The following is an 18,627-nucleotide window of genomic DNA, read 5'->3' as shown; positions in this document are numbered from 1 at the left end:
GCTGCCTCAAGGGTATGCTGCTTCTTGGAGAATGCCATCTTTCAAATGGGGATGTAAAACTAACTGTCCCATATGCATTTGAGATTTCTCAACAAAAGAGGAGACCATTGTGTGTCGGTGCTTTGACAAATCACCTGCCAAGAGATTAAACACGACAAGGAAAAGGGGTTTGGACATGAAGATTCATTTATTGATACCCAAACCAAACTATAGCATAATATTAAATATGAGTAGCTACAAGGAACTACGACACAGGAGGAGGCTATTAGGCCCATCAAAGCCTGCGCTATGATTACCAACCTGTGGTTGTTTGTCCGTGCTCTATCCCTTTTCAATTCTGAGCTTCAAACAAGGAAGCAGCACGTACCATTTTTAAAGTCTTTGGTGTGACTCAGCCGACCTCCCAGACTCAGAGTGGATACTCGAACCATGACACCACCGAGTCTGGTCATTCTGAATAAAGCTTATCGAACAAAATGAAGCGGCTGTGAGAGTAAGTTGGAGAACGAACCAATTCCATGTGGATACAAAATAATGATTTTGCAACTCGTTTTCACTCACAAGTATTTTATTTCATTTTATTTTTTTGGTTACGGTTCGTCCACAATCAGATGCCAATAGAATAAATATAAATAACATGATGGTGATGGAGGCCCATACTCTGGGCAGAGCATCGGAGTACTCCCATATTCCTTCTTGTGCAGCACATGGCTGTGTGGGACATCATTTGCTGTGGACACAGCTGTGCCAATGATGCAGTGCCTACCATAGGTTACAGCAGAAATTTGGAATTTGTTTCTGGTGCTGGCAAGCCCTTCACGAAGGACACCGTGGGATCTTTAACATCCACCGACTAATGCGGGCAGACGTGATGCCCAGTTTAATGTCCATCCGAGGGACGGCACACTCATTGATAAATCATTCTGCCTGTAAAACACCGACTGGGATGTCAGTTTATAGCTGAGTGGGGATTTGGCCACAGGCTAGATACGTATTTGTGAAATACAGTTTCTTTATAAATCCTGTATTTGTACACTACTCAGCCTTGAAAACTCGGGCGAAAACCAAAATTACAGACAACAACCCTCCATTTTTTTCACCGGTGTATCTCCTATAAATGGATAAGGTGTGTGTGTGAAGCATGTTTTTTTTTGTGGTTTTACTGGAGCGTTCTGATATGGAATGTGATACACCGAAATGATCATCATGATCTCCTAAGCTGATTAGGCTAATTAAATACAAATAACCCGGAAGAATTCCCATGTTTTAAACGCACGCCATGTTAAGGTGTATAGAGCAGCTAAATAGGTCCTTCCATGGCATGGCATTGTAAATATAAAAGAAATAACAAAAATAATGATAACATTGTAACAAAACACATATAATATTAACAACAATAACAAGTCGGATAATTTGGCACTAATAATAACGAACGTATAATCCCCGCCCTGAACCCAAGCTCATCTTGGCTTGGTGAAGGGAAAGCTAACGCTCAAGCAGTACAGCAGGCAGGTATGTCACAAGGCCTTGAAGACCAACAAAAATTTGGTCCAATGGACCAACGGTGCCACTCGTGGCATAAATGGATAGGTTGGAGTTTTTTTAATTACTAGTGCATGGCCGTACGTGCAAAAAAATAATAATAAGAAGAAGAAGAATTGTGATGTCAATTGTGACATCATAGCACCGTGTCCTGTCATTGGTTTGGTAAATAAATGGCCATAACTTGGGAACCACTTGTCCGATTAATATAAAACCTTGAAAAGGCACATCCACAGGTCCCCAGAAATATACCTGGTAAGTTTCAATTAGATCGGAGCAGTGGTCGTCGAGAAACAGCGGTCACAGACAGACAGACACACAGAGATTGCTGGAATTATAGATAGATAGACTTCAAATATGAATCATGACTACAGTATTTTCTTTCCTCTGCATGGGTTGTAATCAAAACGTACCTTTCTTTCATGATAGATGATGAGTTGTTCAGTTTTCAAATGTAAAAGAACTCAGAAGTCCTCTTGAGTGTATGAAAAATTTTCTTTGAGCGGTGTATAGGCAATAGATTGCTGAATTGATCGCTCCTGAAAATAACATGCATTACCGAATTTCCTCTGCATGCGTTTTAATCAAAACGTACCTTTCTTTCTTTATAGAAGACATGTTGTTCAGTCTTCAAATGCACACGAGAGACCTGAAGCCTTAGGCCCTAGGCCTGAAGCCTGAGGCCTATAAGTGGCATCGCGTTCTCAAGGCCCGTGTTGTCAATCTGCTCTGACCTTTCGATACTTGATCCTTTTCACAGTCGCCTTGATTGTCTTACACTGAACGGAAAAACTTATCAGGTGCCCAGGCATGGCGATTGTGAATATGTTAAGATGACATTTCTGGACATGTCTTCGGCACACCATAATACCAAAATGGCTGACGTATGATTGGATTTTTTTCTCAGGTTACAATTGTAGGTGGAGTCGGGTCAGTGAGCCAAGCTACACCCTGGATGGACAGGCAACAACTTCAGACAAAAAAAAATGACCGTTTTACAGCCATTTTTCCCTGCTGTGCAGGGGTTGGGCTTTTTCTTGAGGAAATGTTTTATAGCCGGATGCCCTTCCTGACACCAACCCTGGTCGCCTCTTACAACACACAGGGATATGGTACACCTATTCTTACCGGGGCATACACCAGGACCAGTACACTGGTACTCATTTCACCGACCTCGGAAGGATGACAGGCTGAGTCAACCCCCTGGTGTTAATTCAGCAGCCAACGGGGCTTGAACTCAGGACCCTAGGATCCCAAGCCACCACTCTAACCACGAAGCCAACACCAGGCTTAACTTGAGACAACTGTTGTTTATAACAACAGAGATAGTGGGGGGAATAGAGGAGATTGACCTCCACACACATACACGACAACACTGAAGATAATGGATATAAAGGTAACACTATTAATTTTATCTATCTAATCATATTCATTCACAAGGAAGCACAGGACAGACACGGCTCTATCTAATCATATTCATTCACAAGGAAGCACAGGACAGACACGGCTCTATCTAATCATATTCATTCACAAGGAAGCGCAGGACAGACACGGCTCTATCTAATCTTATTCATTCACTTGGGAACACGGGATAGACACAGCACAAGGGACAGATTGGAGAATGTAATCTGAGTCGTACAACAGCAAGGATCTTCTTCTTCTTCTTTCGGCTGCTCCCTTTAGGGGTCGCCACAGCGAATCATCCGTATGATCCGCATAGTGATTTGGCACATGTTTTACGCCGGATGCCCTTCCTGACACAACCCTGGTCGCCTCTTACGACGCAGGGATATGGTACACCTATTTTAACCGGGGTTCAACAGCAAGGATGAGGGAATTGAATTGACAGAGAAGGTGAAAAATAAATATTTTGTGTCACGGGTTGTGACCACAGTGCAGTCATTCTTGTTTATGTAATGCTGTGATGTTGGCTGATTTCCAAGCAGATGGAGTATGACTTAGGGTAAGTGACAGGGTGAAAAGGGCAGAGAGAGAGAGAGAGAGAGAGAGAGAGAGAGAGAGAGAGAGAGAGAGAGAGAGAGAGAGAGAGAGAGAGAGAGAGGATGTGCAAGAGCAGCAGAGCAGGTTTTTTGACGCGTGAGCTGATGCTGCCCGGTCCAGTGGCCAAATCATCGTTGTGGGTTTCCAGAAATTTACCCCCTTTTCAAGTGCAAAATCACCAAAGTCCAGGAGCATTCGGGTATGACTGGGAAGGATGGGTACCGAGAGTGTGGGGTAAGGGACACAAGATTTTGAAGCAAACACATAATTGAGCCATTCGGCCTTCTCACAAATGGAGTTGGCTGTGGTGCCATTTGAAGAGGGAAGGGGAGTATGCTCTGGAGACAGACTTGACAAGGCACCACCAGGTTTTAGAAGAGTGAGACAGGTTTGAAAGTTCAATCTTGAGGTTTGACAGATATTGTTTTCTGGCTCTCCTAAGAGTGGACACACATTTGCTGCGGGCTTTGTTTAATGATCTGAGGTTGCCTTCAGTCGGATTTGCCTTCCAGGAGGAGCATGTGAGTTGTTTTAAGGCAACTGCCTCAACAAAGGATTCGGTGTACCAAGGGCGAGAGGATGGGTAAAATAACTGAAAATGAGATGGGATGAATCTGTGCATAAGGGAGAGCAGGTTTCTGTGGAAGGATTCCCAGGCTGAATTATTATGAAGGGCAGGTTTCGAGAGCAGATTTTGGAAGACCAGTTCTGAAGAGAGGTGGCTGCTCAGTCCAAGCCAATCTGCCTGAATGAAATTCCAGATATTGATGAATCACTTTGCATGTGAAGCACTGGGATGATAGTTTACAGCTGCGTCGGGATTCAAACCCAAGCTGGACAACTTAGACATGAATGTGCATACCTGAAGGACACCCTGCCAGTTTCTCTCTCTCTATCGAGTGCAGCCTGTGGCTGCTGGTTGCATCATTGGTTGGGACGCAGCTATGCCGCTGATGCAGTGTCCCCCCTTATCAGTACACTGGTACTCATTTTGCCGACCTCGGAAGGATGAAAGGCTGAGTCAACCTCCTGGTGTATTTTTAATTCAGCGGCCAACGGGGCTTACACTCAGGACCCTAGCATCCCAAGCCGCCACCCTCACCACTAAGCCAACACCAGGTTAAAAAATAAATAAATATTTTTTTAAAAATCTGCTCTTACGTACCTTTTAGCTTTCTTGCTTATAAATACTTGTTTTTAAATGATTGCTTGCTTGCCTATGTGTTTTTAATAAATAATTATTTGTTGCTATTTTCAATCTGTCTCGGTTGTCTTTTCCTTAATCGGTCCGATGCAGTTCACAAGTAACGTTAGACGGGACGTTCTACCCCAATAATTTGCTTTGTCACCCAGCGCACACTCACTGTGATGCTCGGCAGTAATCTGAGTGTGTGCTTAGGGCACTGGCCCAGATTAGCCGGCCGTCCACATGTAAGGTATCACATGAAGTAGTGTAATCCTGCCTGGATTAGCTGTGCCAATTCGCATTTGTGGTTGCCGAGCAAGCTGCCGGTACGTGGAGTTGTCTGTGCCCGGCGGCCTCAGGACCGGGCGTTCAGCAGGGACCCGAGTGCTTCCCCTTGTGGCAAGCCTCGAGCCCCGGATCCACGACTATATGTATGTATATATATATATATATATATATATATATATATATATATATATATATGTGTGTGTGCGTGTGTGTAATCGTACTCAAATGGACGTGGGCATTGTTTGAAAGCTGCATGTTCATTGATAGGCAGCAATCTGAACAGAAATATTACTAAACAGATTTTTCCCCCCACAAGATTCCCTTGATGGATGATATCTCCTGTCCCCTGTGGAATCACCATCCTGCAATGAAAGGAAAACTGTGATGTCATGTTATTATTTCATGGCCGGCCACGCTGATATGTGCTCACAGGTCGTTGCCTTGAACAAACACAGAAAGCTTCGTTGATGGAGAAGGCTCGGATGACATTATTTTTAAAAGCCCTAAAATAGCAAAACCCCAGTGTGGTGGTGATTGTGAAAACGCTGCAAGATGTTTGTAGACACATCACAGCAGGTTTGTCGTTGAGCAAGATTTTCATTCTTACCCATCCCGTGCATACAAAACACAACCACACCTGTACATCGGAAACATATTGTTGCGAATTCACGCCCCGCCGGCGTGCGAACGACCGCTTTTAACCAATAGCGGCCACTTCGCCCACCGAACGTGCAATTCAGTCGTGACCCTCTCGGAACAACGCTGGGAGCTAGTCACGGGTGGGGGTTTAACCCCACTACAACTCAGTCCGCATTCTACCCACGCGAAATAGGGTCCGATCGCCGAATGGTCGATTTACCGAAGTACCCGCACAGATAGCGTACCGAGGAGTTGTACCACGCCACAGGTCGACTCCAGACACGAACCGCTTAAGCGGCTCGTTCCGTGCTACAGGGATAACCGAGCGGAGTTATCGTCGACCTTGACGGTTCAGATTATTTACCGGGCGTTTTAAACCCACTACCAATCCCTTACATGATGCAAGATGGAGATTCAATAAAAGGAAAAGACGAAGCAAAACGGGGAACAATCGGACAAGCACATTTAATACGGAAGCACGGAAGGCACGTATATTACAGTCACAGGGATACAATAAAAGTATTTATTATTATTTACACATGTATTTACATGTATTTACAATCACCGTAAAGAAACACAAGCAAGGAACAATGCAGAGCTACAACCGAATATGATTTACTACACAGAACACTTATACAATTTTACTTCACCAGACTGGTGCCACACACAGACATTTACACAAAACCCCAAAAGAAAAGGAAGTCGCGACTTCCCTGAGCGTGTCGTCCAGCCCTTGGCAACCGCAACTCCGAGTCCCTCCGGCGTGGTCCACTGGGCTCATGCCTTGCGCCTGCACGTGTCATCTGCCTGACAGCTCGGACAGGGTTTTGGGGGAATGGGCTGGGTTTTCGCCGCTATCTCGGTACGGGGGGGGGGGGGGTGGGGAAATGGCAGGCGCTCCGTCCCACTAGCGGGGTCTCGGCCTGCACCGACTCCGAACAGGAACAATCACCAGGGGCCAGGTTCGACGACCCGTGGCAATTTGACGACCTTCACCCGACCACGACCAGACCCGAACGAACGAACAGAACCTCAACCTCTTCCTCCGAACGAACGAACCATAAATAGGGACTCTCCAACAACTCTCGACAATTCTCCTTCAGGGACAAGCGATCAGCGACTCTCCACAATTCTCACTCAGGGACAACTGACCAGCGGCTCTCCAACAACTCTCGACAATTCTCCTCCAGGGACAAGGGAACCGGGACTCTCCACGCCCACGCCTTTTGTAAGGTCGGGCTCCGCCCTTCGCTCTGCCCTACGCCCCGCCCCATTCTTGGCTCCTCCTTCCTTCGAGACGCTTCCAGAAATGCCTCGAAGGGGGGCGTTCCTCTCCCCCGGCAGCGTCACACTGCGCATCCACCAATCGGGAGAGGACGCGCCACCCCTCCCCCTTTCTCACCAAACGCGGGGAAAAATGGCGGGAAAACCCCACAGGCATTGTTGGTTTTCTTCTCCACGCGCCGTACGACGAGGGAAGGAAGATTCGGGCGGGAGATATTTGCGCGGGCGTTTGGGCGGGAGATCTTGGCGGGTGATATTTAAGCGGGAGTTTTGGGCGGGAGATGCCCCTTCGCACCCTTGTTGCTGCTGCCACTCCGTTCCTTTCATCCGTCCCGCGGAGATCGTGACCGCACGGTGCTCGTTGAATGGAGAGTGGCGAAGATGGTGGTAGCGTAGTTGTGGAAGGTGGTGTCGTGTAGTGAATGGCGTGATCGTTGAGATGTTGGTTGTGGCGATGTTCGTTGTTGTTCCTGCACCAAAATAACGACAGCAAAAGAAAAACGATCAACTGAAGAATCGCAGCCCGAATGGATCACATATATTCCCTCTAAACAAAGGGTTTGGGCTAACTACACATGAACTTACCAATATATCTCACCTGAGGACCCTTTATAGTGCATTGCGAATTTCCACAGCCGTAACAATATACACAGGACGACTTTTACTTCCACAGAGATGATGATAATGTGATGCCGTTGATAATGAAGACGATGATAATAGTGATGCTGATGATAATGACGACGACGACGATGATGACATTAATGACATCCTACTTTATTAAATACGCAATTCTCTGTATGTGTCTATTTATGTGTGTATGTATGTATGTGTATGTGTCTATGTATATTGTTGCGAATTCGCGCCCGTCGGTGTGCGAACGGCCACGTAACTCTAATCGCGGCACGTTGCCCACCGGACGGACAATTCTGTTGTGACCCTCTCGGACCAACGCTGGGAGCTAGTCAAGGGTGGGCCTTTCGACCTCACCACAATCGTGCCAATCGGCTACCCGCGTAGGGTAGGGTTGTTCGCCAAACTCGACCGACCTAAGTACCCACGCGGATGGTAAACCGGGCGATCGTACCTCGCCACAGGTCGACTCCGGACACGAGCCGCTTGGGCAGCCCGTTCCATACTATCGGGATAACCGAGCGGTGTTATCGTCGACCTGGATGGTTCAGATTAATTACCGGGATGTTGCACCCACTACGAACCCCTTACGTGATGCAAGATGGAGATTCAAATGGAGAAAAGACGAAGCGAAACGGGCACAGTTCAACAAGCAAGCATTTTATTACGCGACACACGGAAAGCATGTATATACAGCTATACACAAAAAGCAAAGGCAAGAAGAAAACAGTTGACACCGACCTAACACGTACACACGGCAACACTTACACAGTTTTACTTCACAGACGGCGCCAACACACATTTACACAAAAGTAAAAGAAGGAAGCCACCCTCAGAGACAAGGAGGCAGACAGGCCCGTAGGCCAAATGTGCGCGGGACCTAGAGGAGCGGCCAGGTCCGCGAGACCGGGGAGGTCTTACCCACGTCCTCGTGACACGTTGGCGGGCAAGCCGCAAAATGTCCACGCCACTGTGCCCCGACTCCGTGCCCCTGGCGTGCTCGTTGGCACCACGTTTGGGGTGGGGTAGGAACGGGGCCCCCTTTGCACTATCTCAGCGCGGGGGAAGGGGAAATTGTTTTTCCCTGGGGGAGGGGAGTGGCTGGCTGGCTTGGATCCCGCGACGAGACGAGCGATCCCCCACACCGCAACCTCGTCGCCGACCGCCGTCCTCGCCTTGGACCCGAGCTCCCTTGCCCCAACCCACCGCCTGCAGCTCCACCGCGTGCACTCCACTTCTTCCAGCTCAACTCTCACGCTTACGCTTAGCTCCACCAGTTCCACATTCCTCTCGCGAGTCGCCTTCCGCTCGCACCTTTATAGCTCTCAGGAGGCGGCGATATGCAAATTCCCGGATCAGAACACGATTGGAGGCAGGGCCACACCACCCCCCCCCTGGTCAGCCATTGGTCGGGCAAAAATGGGTTTGAACATCCCCTGATCCTAAAATTTGCAAAGCCGGACATCGACGGAATTCACCTACACGTGCCTGGAGGTGGGGCCAAGCCGCCTCGCGCTTGCCCATTGGACGGAGGAGAAGTGGGTGTGAAGCATTCCTGATCCGCGGATCGACGCGTTTGGCCTCCATGGCCGAACGGCTCCGGGAACATGACGTTTGGTGTTGACTGGTGGTGTTTGGGAATGGCCGTAGAAGCAATGATGTGGGATGAAGTTGTGAAGGTAAAGGCGAAGGTGGTGGTGTTTGCGAATGGTTGTAGAAGCGATGATGTGGAAGCGTAGGTGGTGGAGGTGCGTCGTTGTAGTGTGGTTGGCGCTGAGGTGGGGATCGCGTGGTTGTTGAGATGCTGTTTGTTTGAAATAAAAGATAGAACAGAAAAATGGCTAACTCAAAGCGTCGCAGCCCGAATGGATCACATAAATTCCCTCAAAACAACGGGTTTGGGCTAACTACACATGTACCTATGGAGATATCTCACCTGAGGGCCCTTTATGGTGTAATGCGAATTTCCACAGCCGTAACAATATATATATGTATATGTATGTGTATATGTCTATGTATGTGTATGTATATGTATGTATGTGTATGTGTCTATGCATGTATATGTCAATATATGTATATGTATGTGTATGTGTCTATGTATGTGTATGTGTCTATGCATGTTTACGTCTATATATGTATGTGTCTATGCATGTATATGTCTGTGTATGTATATGTCTATGCATGTATATGTATGTGTATGTGTCTATGTAAATGTATGTATGTGTATATGTATGTGTCTATGCATGTATATGTATGTGTATGTGTCTATGCATGTATATGTCTATGCATGTATGTATATGTATGTATGTGTATGTGTCTCTGCATGTATGTGTATGTGTCTATGCATGTATATGTCTATGTATGTATGTGTATGTGTCTATGCATGTATATGTCTATGTATGTATGTATGTGTATGTGTCTATGCATGTCTCTGTATGTTTGACTGTATGTGTATGTGTCGATGTATGTGTATGTATATGTATGTGTATATCTATGTATGTATGTGTATGTCTGTGTGTGTGTGTTTGTATATGTATGTATTGGTATGTCTGTGTCTATGTATGTACATGTATGTATGTCTATGTATGTATGTATATGTGTATGTATATTGTATGTGTGTGTATGTATGTATGTGTATGTATATGTATGTATGTATGTATGTATATGTATGTGTATATATGTGTTTGTATATGTATATGTGTATATGTGTATGTGTATGTATGTATGTATGTGTGTATGTGTATGTATGTGTATATGTGTATGTATGTATGTATGTGTGTATGTGTATGGGTATGTATGTATGTGTGTATGTGTATGTATGTATGTGTGTGTGTGTATGTATGTGTATATGTATATGTGTATCTGTATGTATGTGTATGTATAAGTATGTATGTATGTGTGTATGTATGTGTATATGTATATGTGTATGTATGTATATGTGTATATGTATGTATATGTGTATCTGTATGTATGTGTATGTATATGTATGTATGTATGTGTATGTATGTATATGTGTATCTGTATGTATGTGTATGTATAAGTATGTATGTATGTGTGTATGTGTATGTATGTGTATATGTATATGTGTATCTGTATGTATGTGTATGTATATGTATGTGTATGTATGTGTATGTATATGTGTATATGTATGTATATGTGTATCTGTATGTATGTGTATGTATAAGTATGTATAAGTATGTGTGTATGTGTATGTATGTGTATATGTATATGTGTATATGTATGTATATGTGTATCTGTATGTATGTGTATGTATATGTATGTGTATGTATGTGTATGTATATGTGTATCTGTATGTATGTGTATGTATAAGTATGTATGTATGTGTATGTATAAGTATGTATAAGTATGTGTGTATGTGTATGTATGTGTATATGTATATGTGTATATGTATGTATATGTGTATCTGTATGTATGTGTATGTATATGTATGTGTATGTATGTGTATGTATATGTGTATCTGTATGTATGTGTATGTATAAGTATGTATGTATGTGTGTATGTGTATGTATGTGTATATGTATGTATATGTGTATCTGTATGTATGTGTATGTATATGTATGTATGTATGTGTATGTACATAAGAAAATCATAGAAAAATATAGGGCTGGCACGATCTTCACCAAATTTTGCGTCCGTGTGGGTATACATATTGACACCTCGCCATTTTGCTTTCTTATCATATTAATTGCTCATTTCATTGCAATAATCAGATTACAAGGGAGGAAATTACATTAACCAGTGAAGAATAAAATAAAACAGGATTAAAATGTTGAAGAGTTAAAAACTGAAGTAATGTTCCACACACTGTGGAAAGCTTCATGTGCGGTGTATAGGCGGCGGGTTTCATTGGCAGACCTCCCGAACCCCGTCATATTAATACAATCACCTCATTTTGAGGAGTCACATTACCTTATCTGAGGATTCTCAACCAGTTACTTGTTTTCTCTATTTCTCTTGTCCACAGCCTGTCGATTTATTTTTTACGATGAACCGATTGAATATTCCTGAAGAGACAAAACGGATTGTAAAAAAAACAACTTCCTGAAGCACTTTTTCTTTCCCACGGAATTCGATTTCACATCAATTTCTTACAAACTGGAACAAGAAATTGTTCAAACGGGCGGAGTTGATGATACTCGGTGTTGGTTACACAATGAATGTTTGAAGACTTCCTCACACGAAACCAAGGTCCCTCCCTCGTGGAACCTCGTCTGCCGTTCCCTCTTGTCTGCCGTTCCCTCTTGTCTGCCGTTCCCTCTTGTCTGCCGTTCCCTCTTGTCTGCCGTTCCCTCTTGTCTGCCGTTCCCTCTTGTCTGCCGTTCCCTCTTGTCTGCCGTTCCCTCTTGTCTGCGACCTTGGGTTCGTGAAAGTACAACCGACTCAAGGAAATAACCACATTGCCGACATTGTTTTGTCTTTACGAAGGTTCTCAGAAGCAGGAGTAAGTAACCTGTCGAAGACTCTTGTTCCCGGGAATCAGTTTTATCCGTTTCAGTGAAGAAAACCATGTTTGTTGTGAGGACGCGCCGAGCCCCAAGCTCGAGACTATGACGGCGCTGTTTCCCCGGGTTACCGATCCTTGGTTTGGCCCCGCCCTTCCGGATCCGGATCCATACAGCAGAGCTGTCAACCTACAGCAGACTACAAGAATGAGAACCAGTCTCCAGAGGTCACCTGAGCAGCTAATAGCTCGTTTCCGGACCCCATGAGGGTGGTTTTGCAGGTTCGATCAGGTATGGGAGCATGCGCCGGAGCAGCGCGTCGCTGCGTCCACTTTCCGCCGGTACTCCAGGGGCCTCTTTCTGGCCACCCCCCAGGCAGATGCCAGGCCCATCCCCATCTCCTTGAGATTCCGATCAACCTGCTGCAACCACGAGGCACGTGGTCGACCCACTGGCCTCCTCCACTCACGAGACTCCCTCACTGAGAGAATCTGGTGAGCAGGATCAGCATCAGAAAAACGAGCCACATGTCCATACAGCCGCATCTGGCGTTCACGGACTATGCAGGTAACAAATCTCATCCGAGTCTCTCTGAGCAACCGCTCGTTGGTCACAAAGTCTGATCAGTGATGGCCAAGGATAATCTGAAGAGACCTGGTACCGAAGGAATTAAGTCTCCGTATAAGATCCCTGGTCAGAATCCAAGTCTCACATCTGTAGAGCAAGAATGGAAGCACCAAGGACCTGAAGATTCGGACTTTCGTCCTCCTGTACAAGCCCTGACAGCGCCACACCCCATGATCCAATGAATCCATGACTCCCCAGGCCCGACCCAGACGTCTATTGACCTCTGGCTCACAGCCGGCAAAGACATGAATATCACTGCCAAGGTAAGTGAATCTCTCCGTGACCTCAACATCCTCGCCACAAACAGGCAACTTGACAACATAGCAACATCCAAGATGTCATTGAAAGCCTGGATGTTAGTTTTGACCCAGGAAACCCGTAATCCCAGTGGCTCCGACTCCTCATTCAGCACCTCGAGGGCCCCCGAAAGGATATCTAGAGTCTCCGCAAAGATAACTGCATCATCTGTGAAATCAAGGTCAGAGATCTTGACATTCCAAAACGATGCACCGCAGCTTGATCTCTCCGACATCCTCCCCAGAATCCAGTCCATACAAGTGCTGAAAAGTTTGGGGACCAGTACACATCCCTGACGAACTCCAGTAACAACTGGAATGAAGTCAGAGATGGTATCACCACATCTCACAGCACTCTCAGTACCAGAGTCGAGTTCAGACATCAGATTGATCAGTTTTGGTGGCACCACACGAAGACCAATAACCCTCCAGAGGGCATCCCCATTCACTGAATCAAATGCTTTACAGAGATCAACATAAACTGCAAGCAGCCCCTGCCGAAACTCTCGTCTGAGTTCAGTGAGGACCCGAAGAGCAAGGATACAGTCAATCGTTGACCTCTTTGGTATAAAGCCTGATTGCTCCGGATGCTGGTGCTCAAGCAGATGGCGGTGAACCCTATCAAGTTCCAGTCGATGCATTGAAATCTCGCCTGGGGCACTGATCAACCACAGATTCGAGCGTGGCATAGAACGCGTCCTTCACGGTGAGATCACTCGCTTCAGTCGGAGCATTTCCAGAGACCAGGGAACCGACATCCAAGGAGTGACGAATCCTTCGTCTCATAATACTGTTACGAATTTCGGCCCGTCCGGCGTGCGATCGGCCACGTAACTCGAATCGCGACGCGTCGCCCACCGGAACGGACAATTCAGTCGTGACCCTCCGGGAACTACAGCCAGGAGCCAGTCACGGGTGGGGGTTTAACCTCGCCACGATCGTGCCAATTGCCCACCCGCGCAGGATAGGGTTGCTCGCCAAATTCGACCTACCTAAGTACCTGCGCGAGTGGTCGACCAGGCAATCGTACCTCGCCACAGGTCGACTTCGGACACAAACCGCTTAAGCGGCTCGTTCCATGCTGCAGGGATAACCGAGCGGAGTTATTGTCGACCTCGACGGTTCAGATTACTTATTGGGTGTTTCAACCCACTATCAATCCCTTACGTGATGCAAGATGGAACTTTCAAACAGAGGAAAGGACGCAACAAGACGGGAAACAGTTCACACAATGCACATTTATTTCACACACACAAGCACGTAAGGCAGTAATGCAATGACACAAAATGCAACAAAAGCAAAAGCACTACTACCGACTATAATTATTTACAACACTTAAACAATTATACTTGTCGGACGGCGCCACAGCATTCATTCAAAAGCAAAGAAAAGACCTCCCCAAAGGCAGGGAGGTAGGCGGGGTCCGTGGACCAAATGTGCGCGGAACCTGGAGGGGCGGCCAGGTCCATGAGACCAACAAGGTCTTACCCGCGTCCTCGTGACGCGATGGCGGGCAAGCCACAATGTCCACGCAGCTGCACCCCAACTCCATGCCCCTGGTGTGGTCGGTGAGCCCTCTCCGGCGTGCTCCGCGCCAGCACGGTTGGGTCGGCACCACGGTTAGGGTGGGGAATAAACGGGGCCACCGGCACTATCTCAGCGCGGATGGGGGGGGGGGAATTGTTGATGCTCAGGGTCGAACGAGGGGAATGGCTAGCTGGCTTGGTCGCTTGTGAGAGCGAAGGTGGCTTGATTCCAACGACGAGACGACACCAAACTACAACTCTCCAACCTCGACGACTACCTCCGTCTTCACTCGACCCCTGCTCGTCGCCTTGTGCTCACATCTTTATAGACCGGAGGAGGATTTTTTTATGTATGCAGATTTTATGTATCCTAAAATTGTATGCAGATTTTAGGATCAAAACGCGATTGGAGGCGGGGCCACGCCACCCTCTGTTCAGCCATTGGCGTGGCAAAAAGGGGCGTGAGCCTCTTTTGATCCGAATTCCTTCCTGGGAGGAATTCACATCCATTGCGCTTGGAGGCGGGGCCACGCCATCCGACGTTCAGCCATTGGTCGGGCAAAAAGGGGCGTGAACCCTGCCTGATCCGAATTTCTCCCTGAGAGGAACGCATTCGTACCCGCGGCTCGACGCGTTCGGCATTATTTACCGAACGGGCCCTGGACAGCACGACGTTTGGTGTTGACTGGTGGTGTGGTCGATGGTTGTGGAAGGAGAAAGGCACAGGTGGTGGGGGGTTTGCTGTGGTTTTGGTGGTTGGCGGGCGTCGTTTGGGAATGGCGGTGAAGCGATGTTTGCGGGATGGAGTTGTGGAGGTAAAGAGGCAAAGGTGGTGGTGTTTGAGTTGTTGGCGGATTAATGGTCCAAAATAACAATAGAGAAAGAAAAATGGCTAACTCAAAGCGTCGCAGCTCGGATGAATCGCACATAGTCCCTCTAAACAACGGGTTTGGGCTAACTACACATGAACTTATCGATATATCTCACCTGAGGACCCTTTATGGTGTATTGCAAATTTCCACAGCCGTAACAATACCCTCGTTGACCAGTGTTAAATCAATTATCATTGGAGTCAGCTTATCGGACGCAGCAACAGCAACTCCTTGGGCATGGTAACCATCAGAACGACCAGACCAATAGTCGGTGTAACCACCCACCATGATCTCGCCGCAATCCGGTCTCCGAACCTCAGAGAGTGCTGCAATACCGATGTCCAAATTTTTGAGCTCAGATGATAATGGAGACAGGTGATCATCCTCTCTTTGGGATAGGACATTCCAGGCACCTACCCGAAGGAACCGCCTCAGGTTAACCCAAGGAGACCGCCGTCTGGTGACCGACACCTCAGCACCAAAGCCCCCATCGATGTTTTTTTTTATTATTATTTATTTCGGGTCAGGATTTTTGAGGCATAGCGATGGATATGCTGAGTTGCTTTTTGTGCATCAAAATGATTACAAAACTGGCTTCACCTTTTTTTTTCTCTCTCTCAAGACTGTGTGGGGTGAGGTGTTTAATGAAGTCTCTAGTTTTATTTGTACAACAGTGAAACATTCAAGAAGCTTGTATACTAGTATTAAGAAATAGAACATGGATGTAGGTGCCATCATCAATCGAATGCACCTTGGCATTGTAAATTTATTAGAGGGAGGTCTAACTCAGCAGGTGAAGTTACCTTTGTCTTTGACGGGCATTATGACAGATAAGAATCTGAAGGTTGCATCTCACCCTCACCTCCTCTTTTGCAGATCCATCATTATGACCCGTCGTCTGGTTCTGGTGAGACACGGAGAGGCAGCCTGGGGAGCAGAGAACAAATTTTGCAGCTGGGTGGACAAACCGCTCACGCAAAAAGGTCAGGTAACACCTCTCCACCTTTCATCTCCCAAGTTTTCCCCAAAACTAACTTTTCTCAGGCATTCTGATCCCCCCCTCCTCGCTCAATCGTCAATTTCCCTCCCAGGAGAGAATGAGGCAAAAGAGTGCGGTGAACTTCTTGCAGCTCAGAAACTCTGGCCTGATGTCGTGTTCACATCTGTACTGGGGAGAGCAACCAACACCGCTCGGATCATTCTGGATGAAATGAAGAAGGTGATTGGGAAAGAGATGCCTCCGATTTTGTCCTCATGGCGACTGAACGAAAGACACTATGGGAGTCTTATCGGAGTGAATCGTTCTGAGCTGGCAGCTGAACATGGAGAAGAGAAGGTAAGATGTTTTATAAGTCTGCCGATGTCATCGGTTCATCATAAGGGTCCTTGCATGTCCATGTATTTCGAACCCTCAGGTACGTTGGTGGCGGCGTGCGTACGATGCCCGCCCTCCACCTATTCCTCGCACGCACCTCCATTTCTCCGAAATATATGAAGACCAACGGTATGCGGATGTGGAACCTTCGCAGCTGCCTGTGGCCGAGAGCCTGCGGGACGTGGTCTCCCGGCTCAAGCCCTACTGGGCTGAGACCATGGCCACGACCGTGCAGAATTCGGGCATCACCATGGTAGTCGCCCATGGAAATAGCATTCGCGCTCTGCTTAAATTGATTGAAGGTACGAAGGTTTCAGATGTTGGGGAGTCGTGACAAAATGGCTTTTTTCACTCCCCTGGTTGACACTTGTTAGGATAGACGATCCTACTAAATGTTCACTTCTTGAAGGACTTTTCATGTTTGTAGGTCCTCGTGGAGGATCTCCAAGTCTTACTCACGTTGTTGTTCTTCATCTTGTTCTTGTGGACTTTTTTGTTTCACAGCCCACAGTTTTCATCGAAACTTCCTGAAACTTGGCATATATATGTAAAAATTCCCTGCGCAGACAGTAACCATCTCCGATTTTGAAAATTCCTCCTAGAAAAAAAAAGTTATGACGTCAAAATATCTCTGCTAATGGAAATCGCCGAAAAAATTATCTCCGAAACTAGGCAAGCTTTTTGAATTCTGTTTGAGGGAATCGAACAGGGCATTTGCAGAGATGAATTACCGCACATATGATGATGCATCACTATGACGTCGTATCAATTTTTATGACGTCATTCCTATTTTTTAACATTTTTTCTTTCACAACCCACAGTTTTCATCGGATCTTCGTGAAACTTGCCATGTATATGCAGAAAGCCCACGCGCAGGCAGTAACCATCTCCGATTTTGAAAATTCCTCCCAGAAAAAAAGTTATGACGTCAAAATATCTCTGCTAATGGAAATCGCCTAAAAAATTATCTCCGAAACTAGGCAAGCTTTTTGAATTGTTTGTGGGAATCGAACAGGGCATTAGCAAAGATGAATTACCGCACATATGATGATGCATCACTATGACGTCGTATCAATTTTTATGACGTCATTCCTATTTTTTGACTTTTTCTTTCACAACCCAGAGTTTTCATCGGATCTTCGTGAAACTCGCCATGTATATGCAGAAAGCCCACACGCAGGCAGTAACCATCTCCGATTTTGGAAATTCTTCCGAGAAAAAAAGTTGACGTCATAATATCACCGCTAATGGAAATCACCTGTACCATTATCGCCGAAACTAGGCAAGCTGTTTGAATTTTGTTTGCGGGAATCAAGCCGGGCATTAGCACAGATAATTTATCGCAAACCTGATACATCACAATGACGTCATATTCGTTTTTATGACGTCATCATTAAGAAGACGAGGATCTTATCTCATTTGAGCTTGTTTTTTATAATGCAGTATGGTGTGATTCTTTTTTTTTCCTGTTATTGCAGAAATAGAAGATGATGTCATAGTGGGTGTGTCTATCCCTACTGCCACGCCGCTTTTGTTGAGCTTAACTTCCGATCTGAAGCCCATGAACTCGCATCACTTCCTGGGTGACCCCAAAGCAATTGAAGATGCCATTCGCAGGATGGATGAACAGGGCAAAGCTGAACCATCCCAGTAGTTTACACGAAACTTTGAGATGCATATAAGGAAAGTGTTGATGGTGGTGGCCCTGGGGGAAGGTGGTGGCCCTACGTGAGGGTGGAGGAGAGGATAATGTTTCTCCATTCTGTGTGTGAGAAGTTAATTCATCCTTGTTTTGTTGTAAACATGAATGCAACAGATGTTTTCGTTTACCTGTGTTTCACCTGGCAGCTTTCTCTCCGTTAATTTATGAAATTAAAAACTGGATCATCTCAAAGGCA

The 18,627-nt window shown here is 46.3% G+C and overlaps 1 protein-coding gene and 1 long non-coding RNA gene across 8 annotated transcripts in view; one reads left to right on the top strand and one right to left on the bottom strand.

The window, feature by feature from the left end:
• LOC147013440 (bisphosphoglycerate mutase-like) overlaps window positions 1-18,627 on the top strand; it is a 20,455-nt gene extending 1,828 nt beyond the window's left edge. For 3 of the 5 annotated variants that reach the window (XM_085855285.1, XM_085855290.1, XM_085855288.1), the window contains exons 2-5: window positions 16,231-16,337; window positions 16,446-16,690; window positions 16,770-17,031; window positions 18,208-18,627. In XM_085855285.1, the coding sequence (XP_085711411.1) occupies window positions 16,241-16,337; window positions 16,446-16,690; window positions 16,770-17,031; window positions 18,208-18,383 (780 nt within the window). In that variant the 5' untranslated portion in view covers window positions 16,231-16,240 and the 3' untranslated portion in view covers window positions 18,384-18,627. Of the gene's footprint in view, window positions 1-11,622; window positions 11,780-11,814; window positions 12,033-16,230; window positions 16,338-16,445; window positions 16,691-16,769; window positions 17,032-18,207 lie in introns of those variants that run through there. The other 2 variants (XM_085855289.1, XM_085855286.1) reach the window with 2 other exon arrangements.
• Window positions 5,202-11,874, bottom strand: LOC147013441 (uncharacterized). 3 transcript variants are annotated; one of them, XR_015051338.1, is made up of 3 exons: window positions 11,769-11,874; window positions 11,501-11,595; window positions 5,202-5,379 (listed from the first exon to the last, which is right to left on the bottom strand). It is a non-coding gene; the product is annotated as an uncharacterized LOC147013441 (long non-coding RNA). The 3 variants fall into 3 exon arrangements; XR_015051337.1 differs by lacking the exon at window positions 5,202-5,379 and adding an exon at window positions 5,944-9,374; XR_015051336.1 differs by lacking the exon at window positions 5,202-5,379 and adding an exon at window positions 5,953-7,410.

Source organism: Eptatretus burgeri, chromosome 14 (assembly GCF_056783735.1).
Source record: "Eptatretus burgeri isolate ZD-2024b chromosome 14, Ebu_testis_v1, whole genome shotgun sequence".
Taxonomy (NCBI): Eukaryota; Metazoa; Chordata; class Myxini; order Myxiniformes; family Myxinidae; genus Eptatretus; species Eptatretus burgeri.
This window is presented reverse-complemented; position numbering and strand designations above follow the sequence as displayed.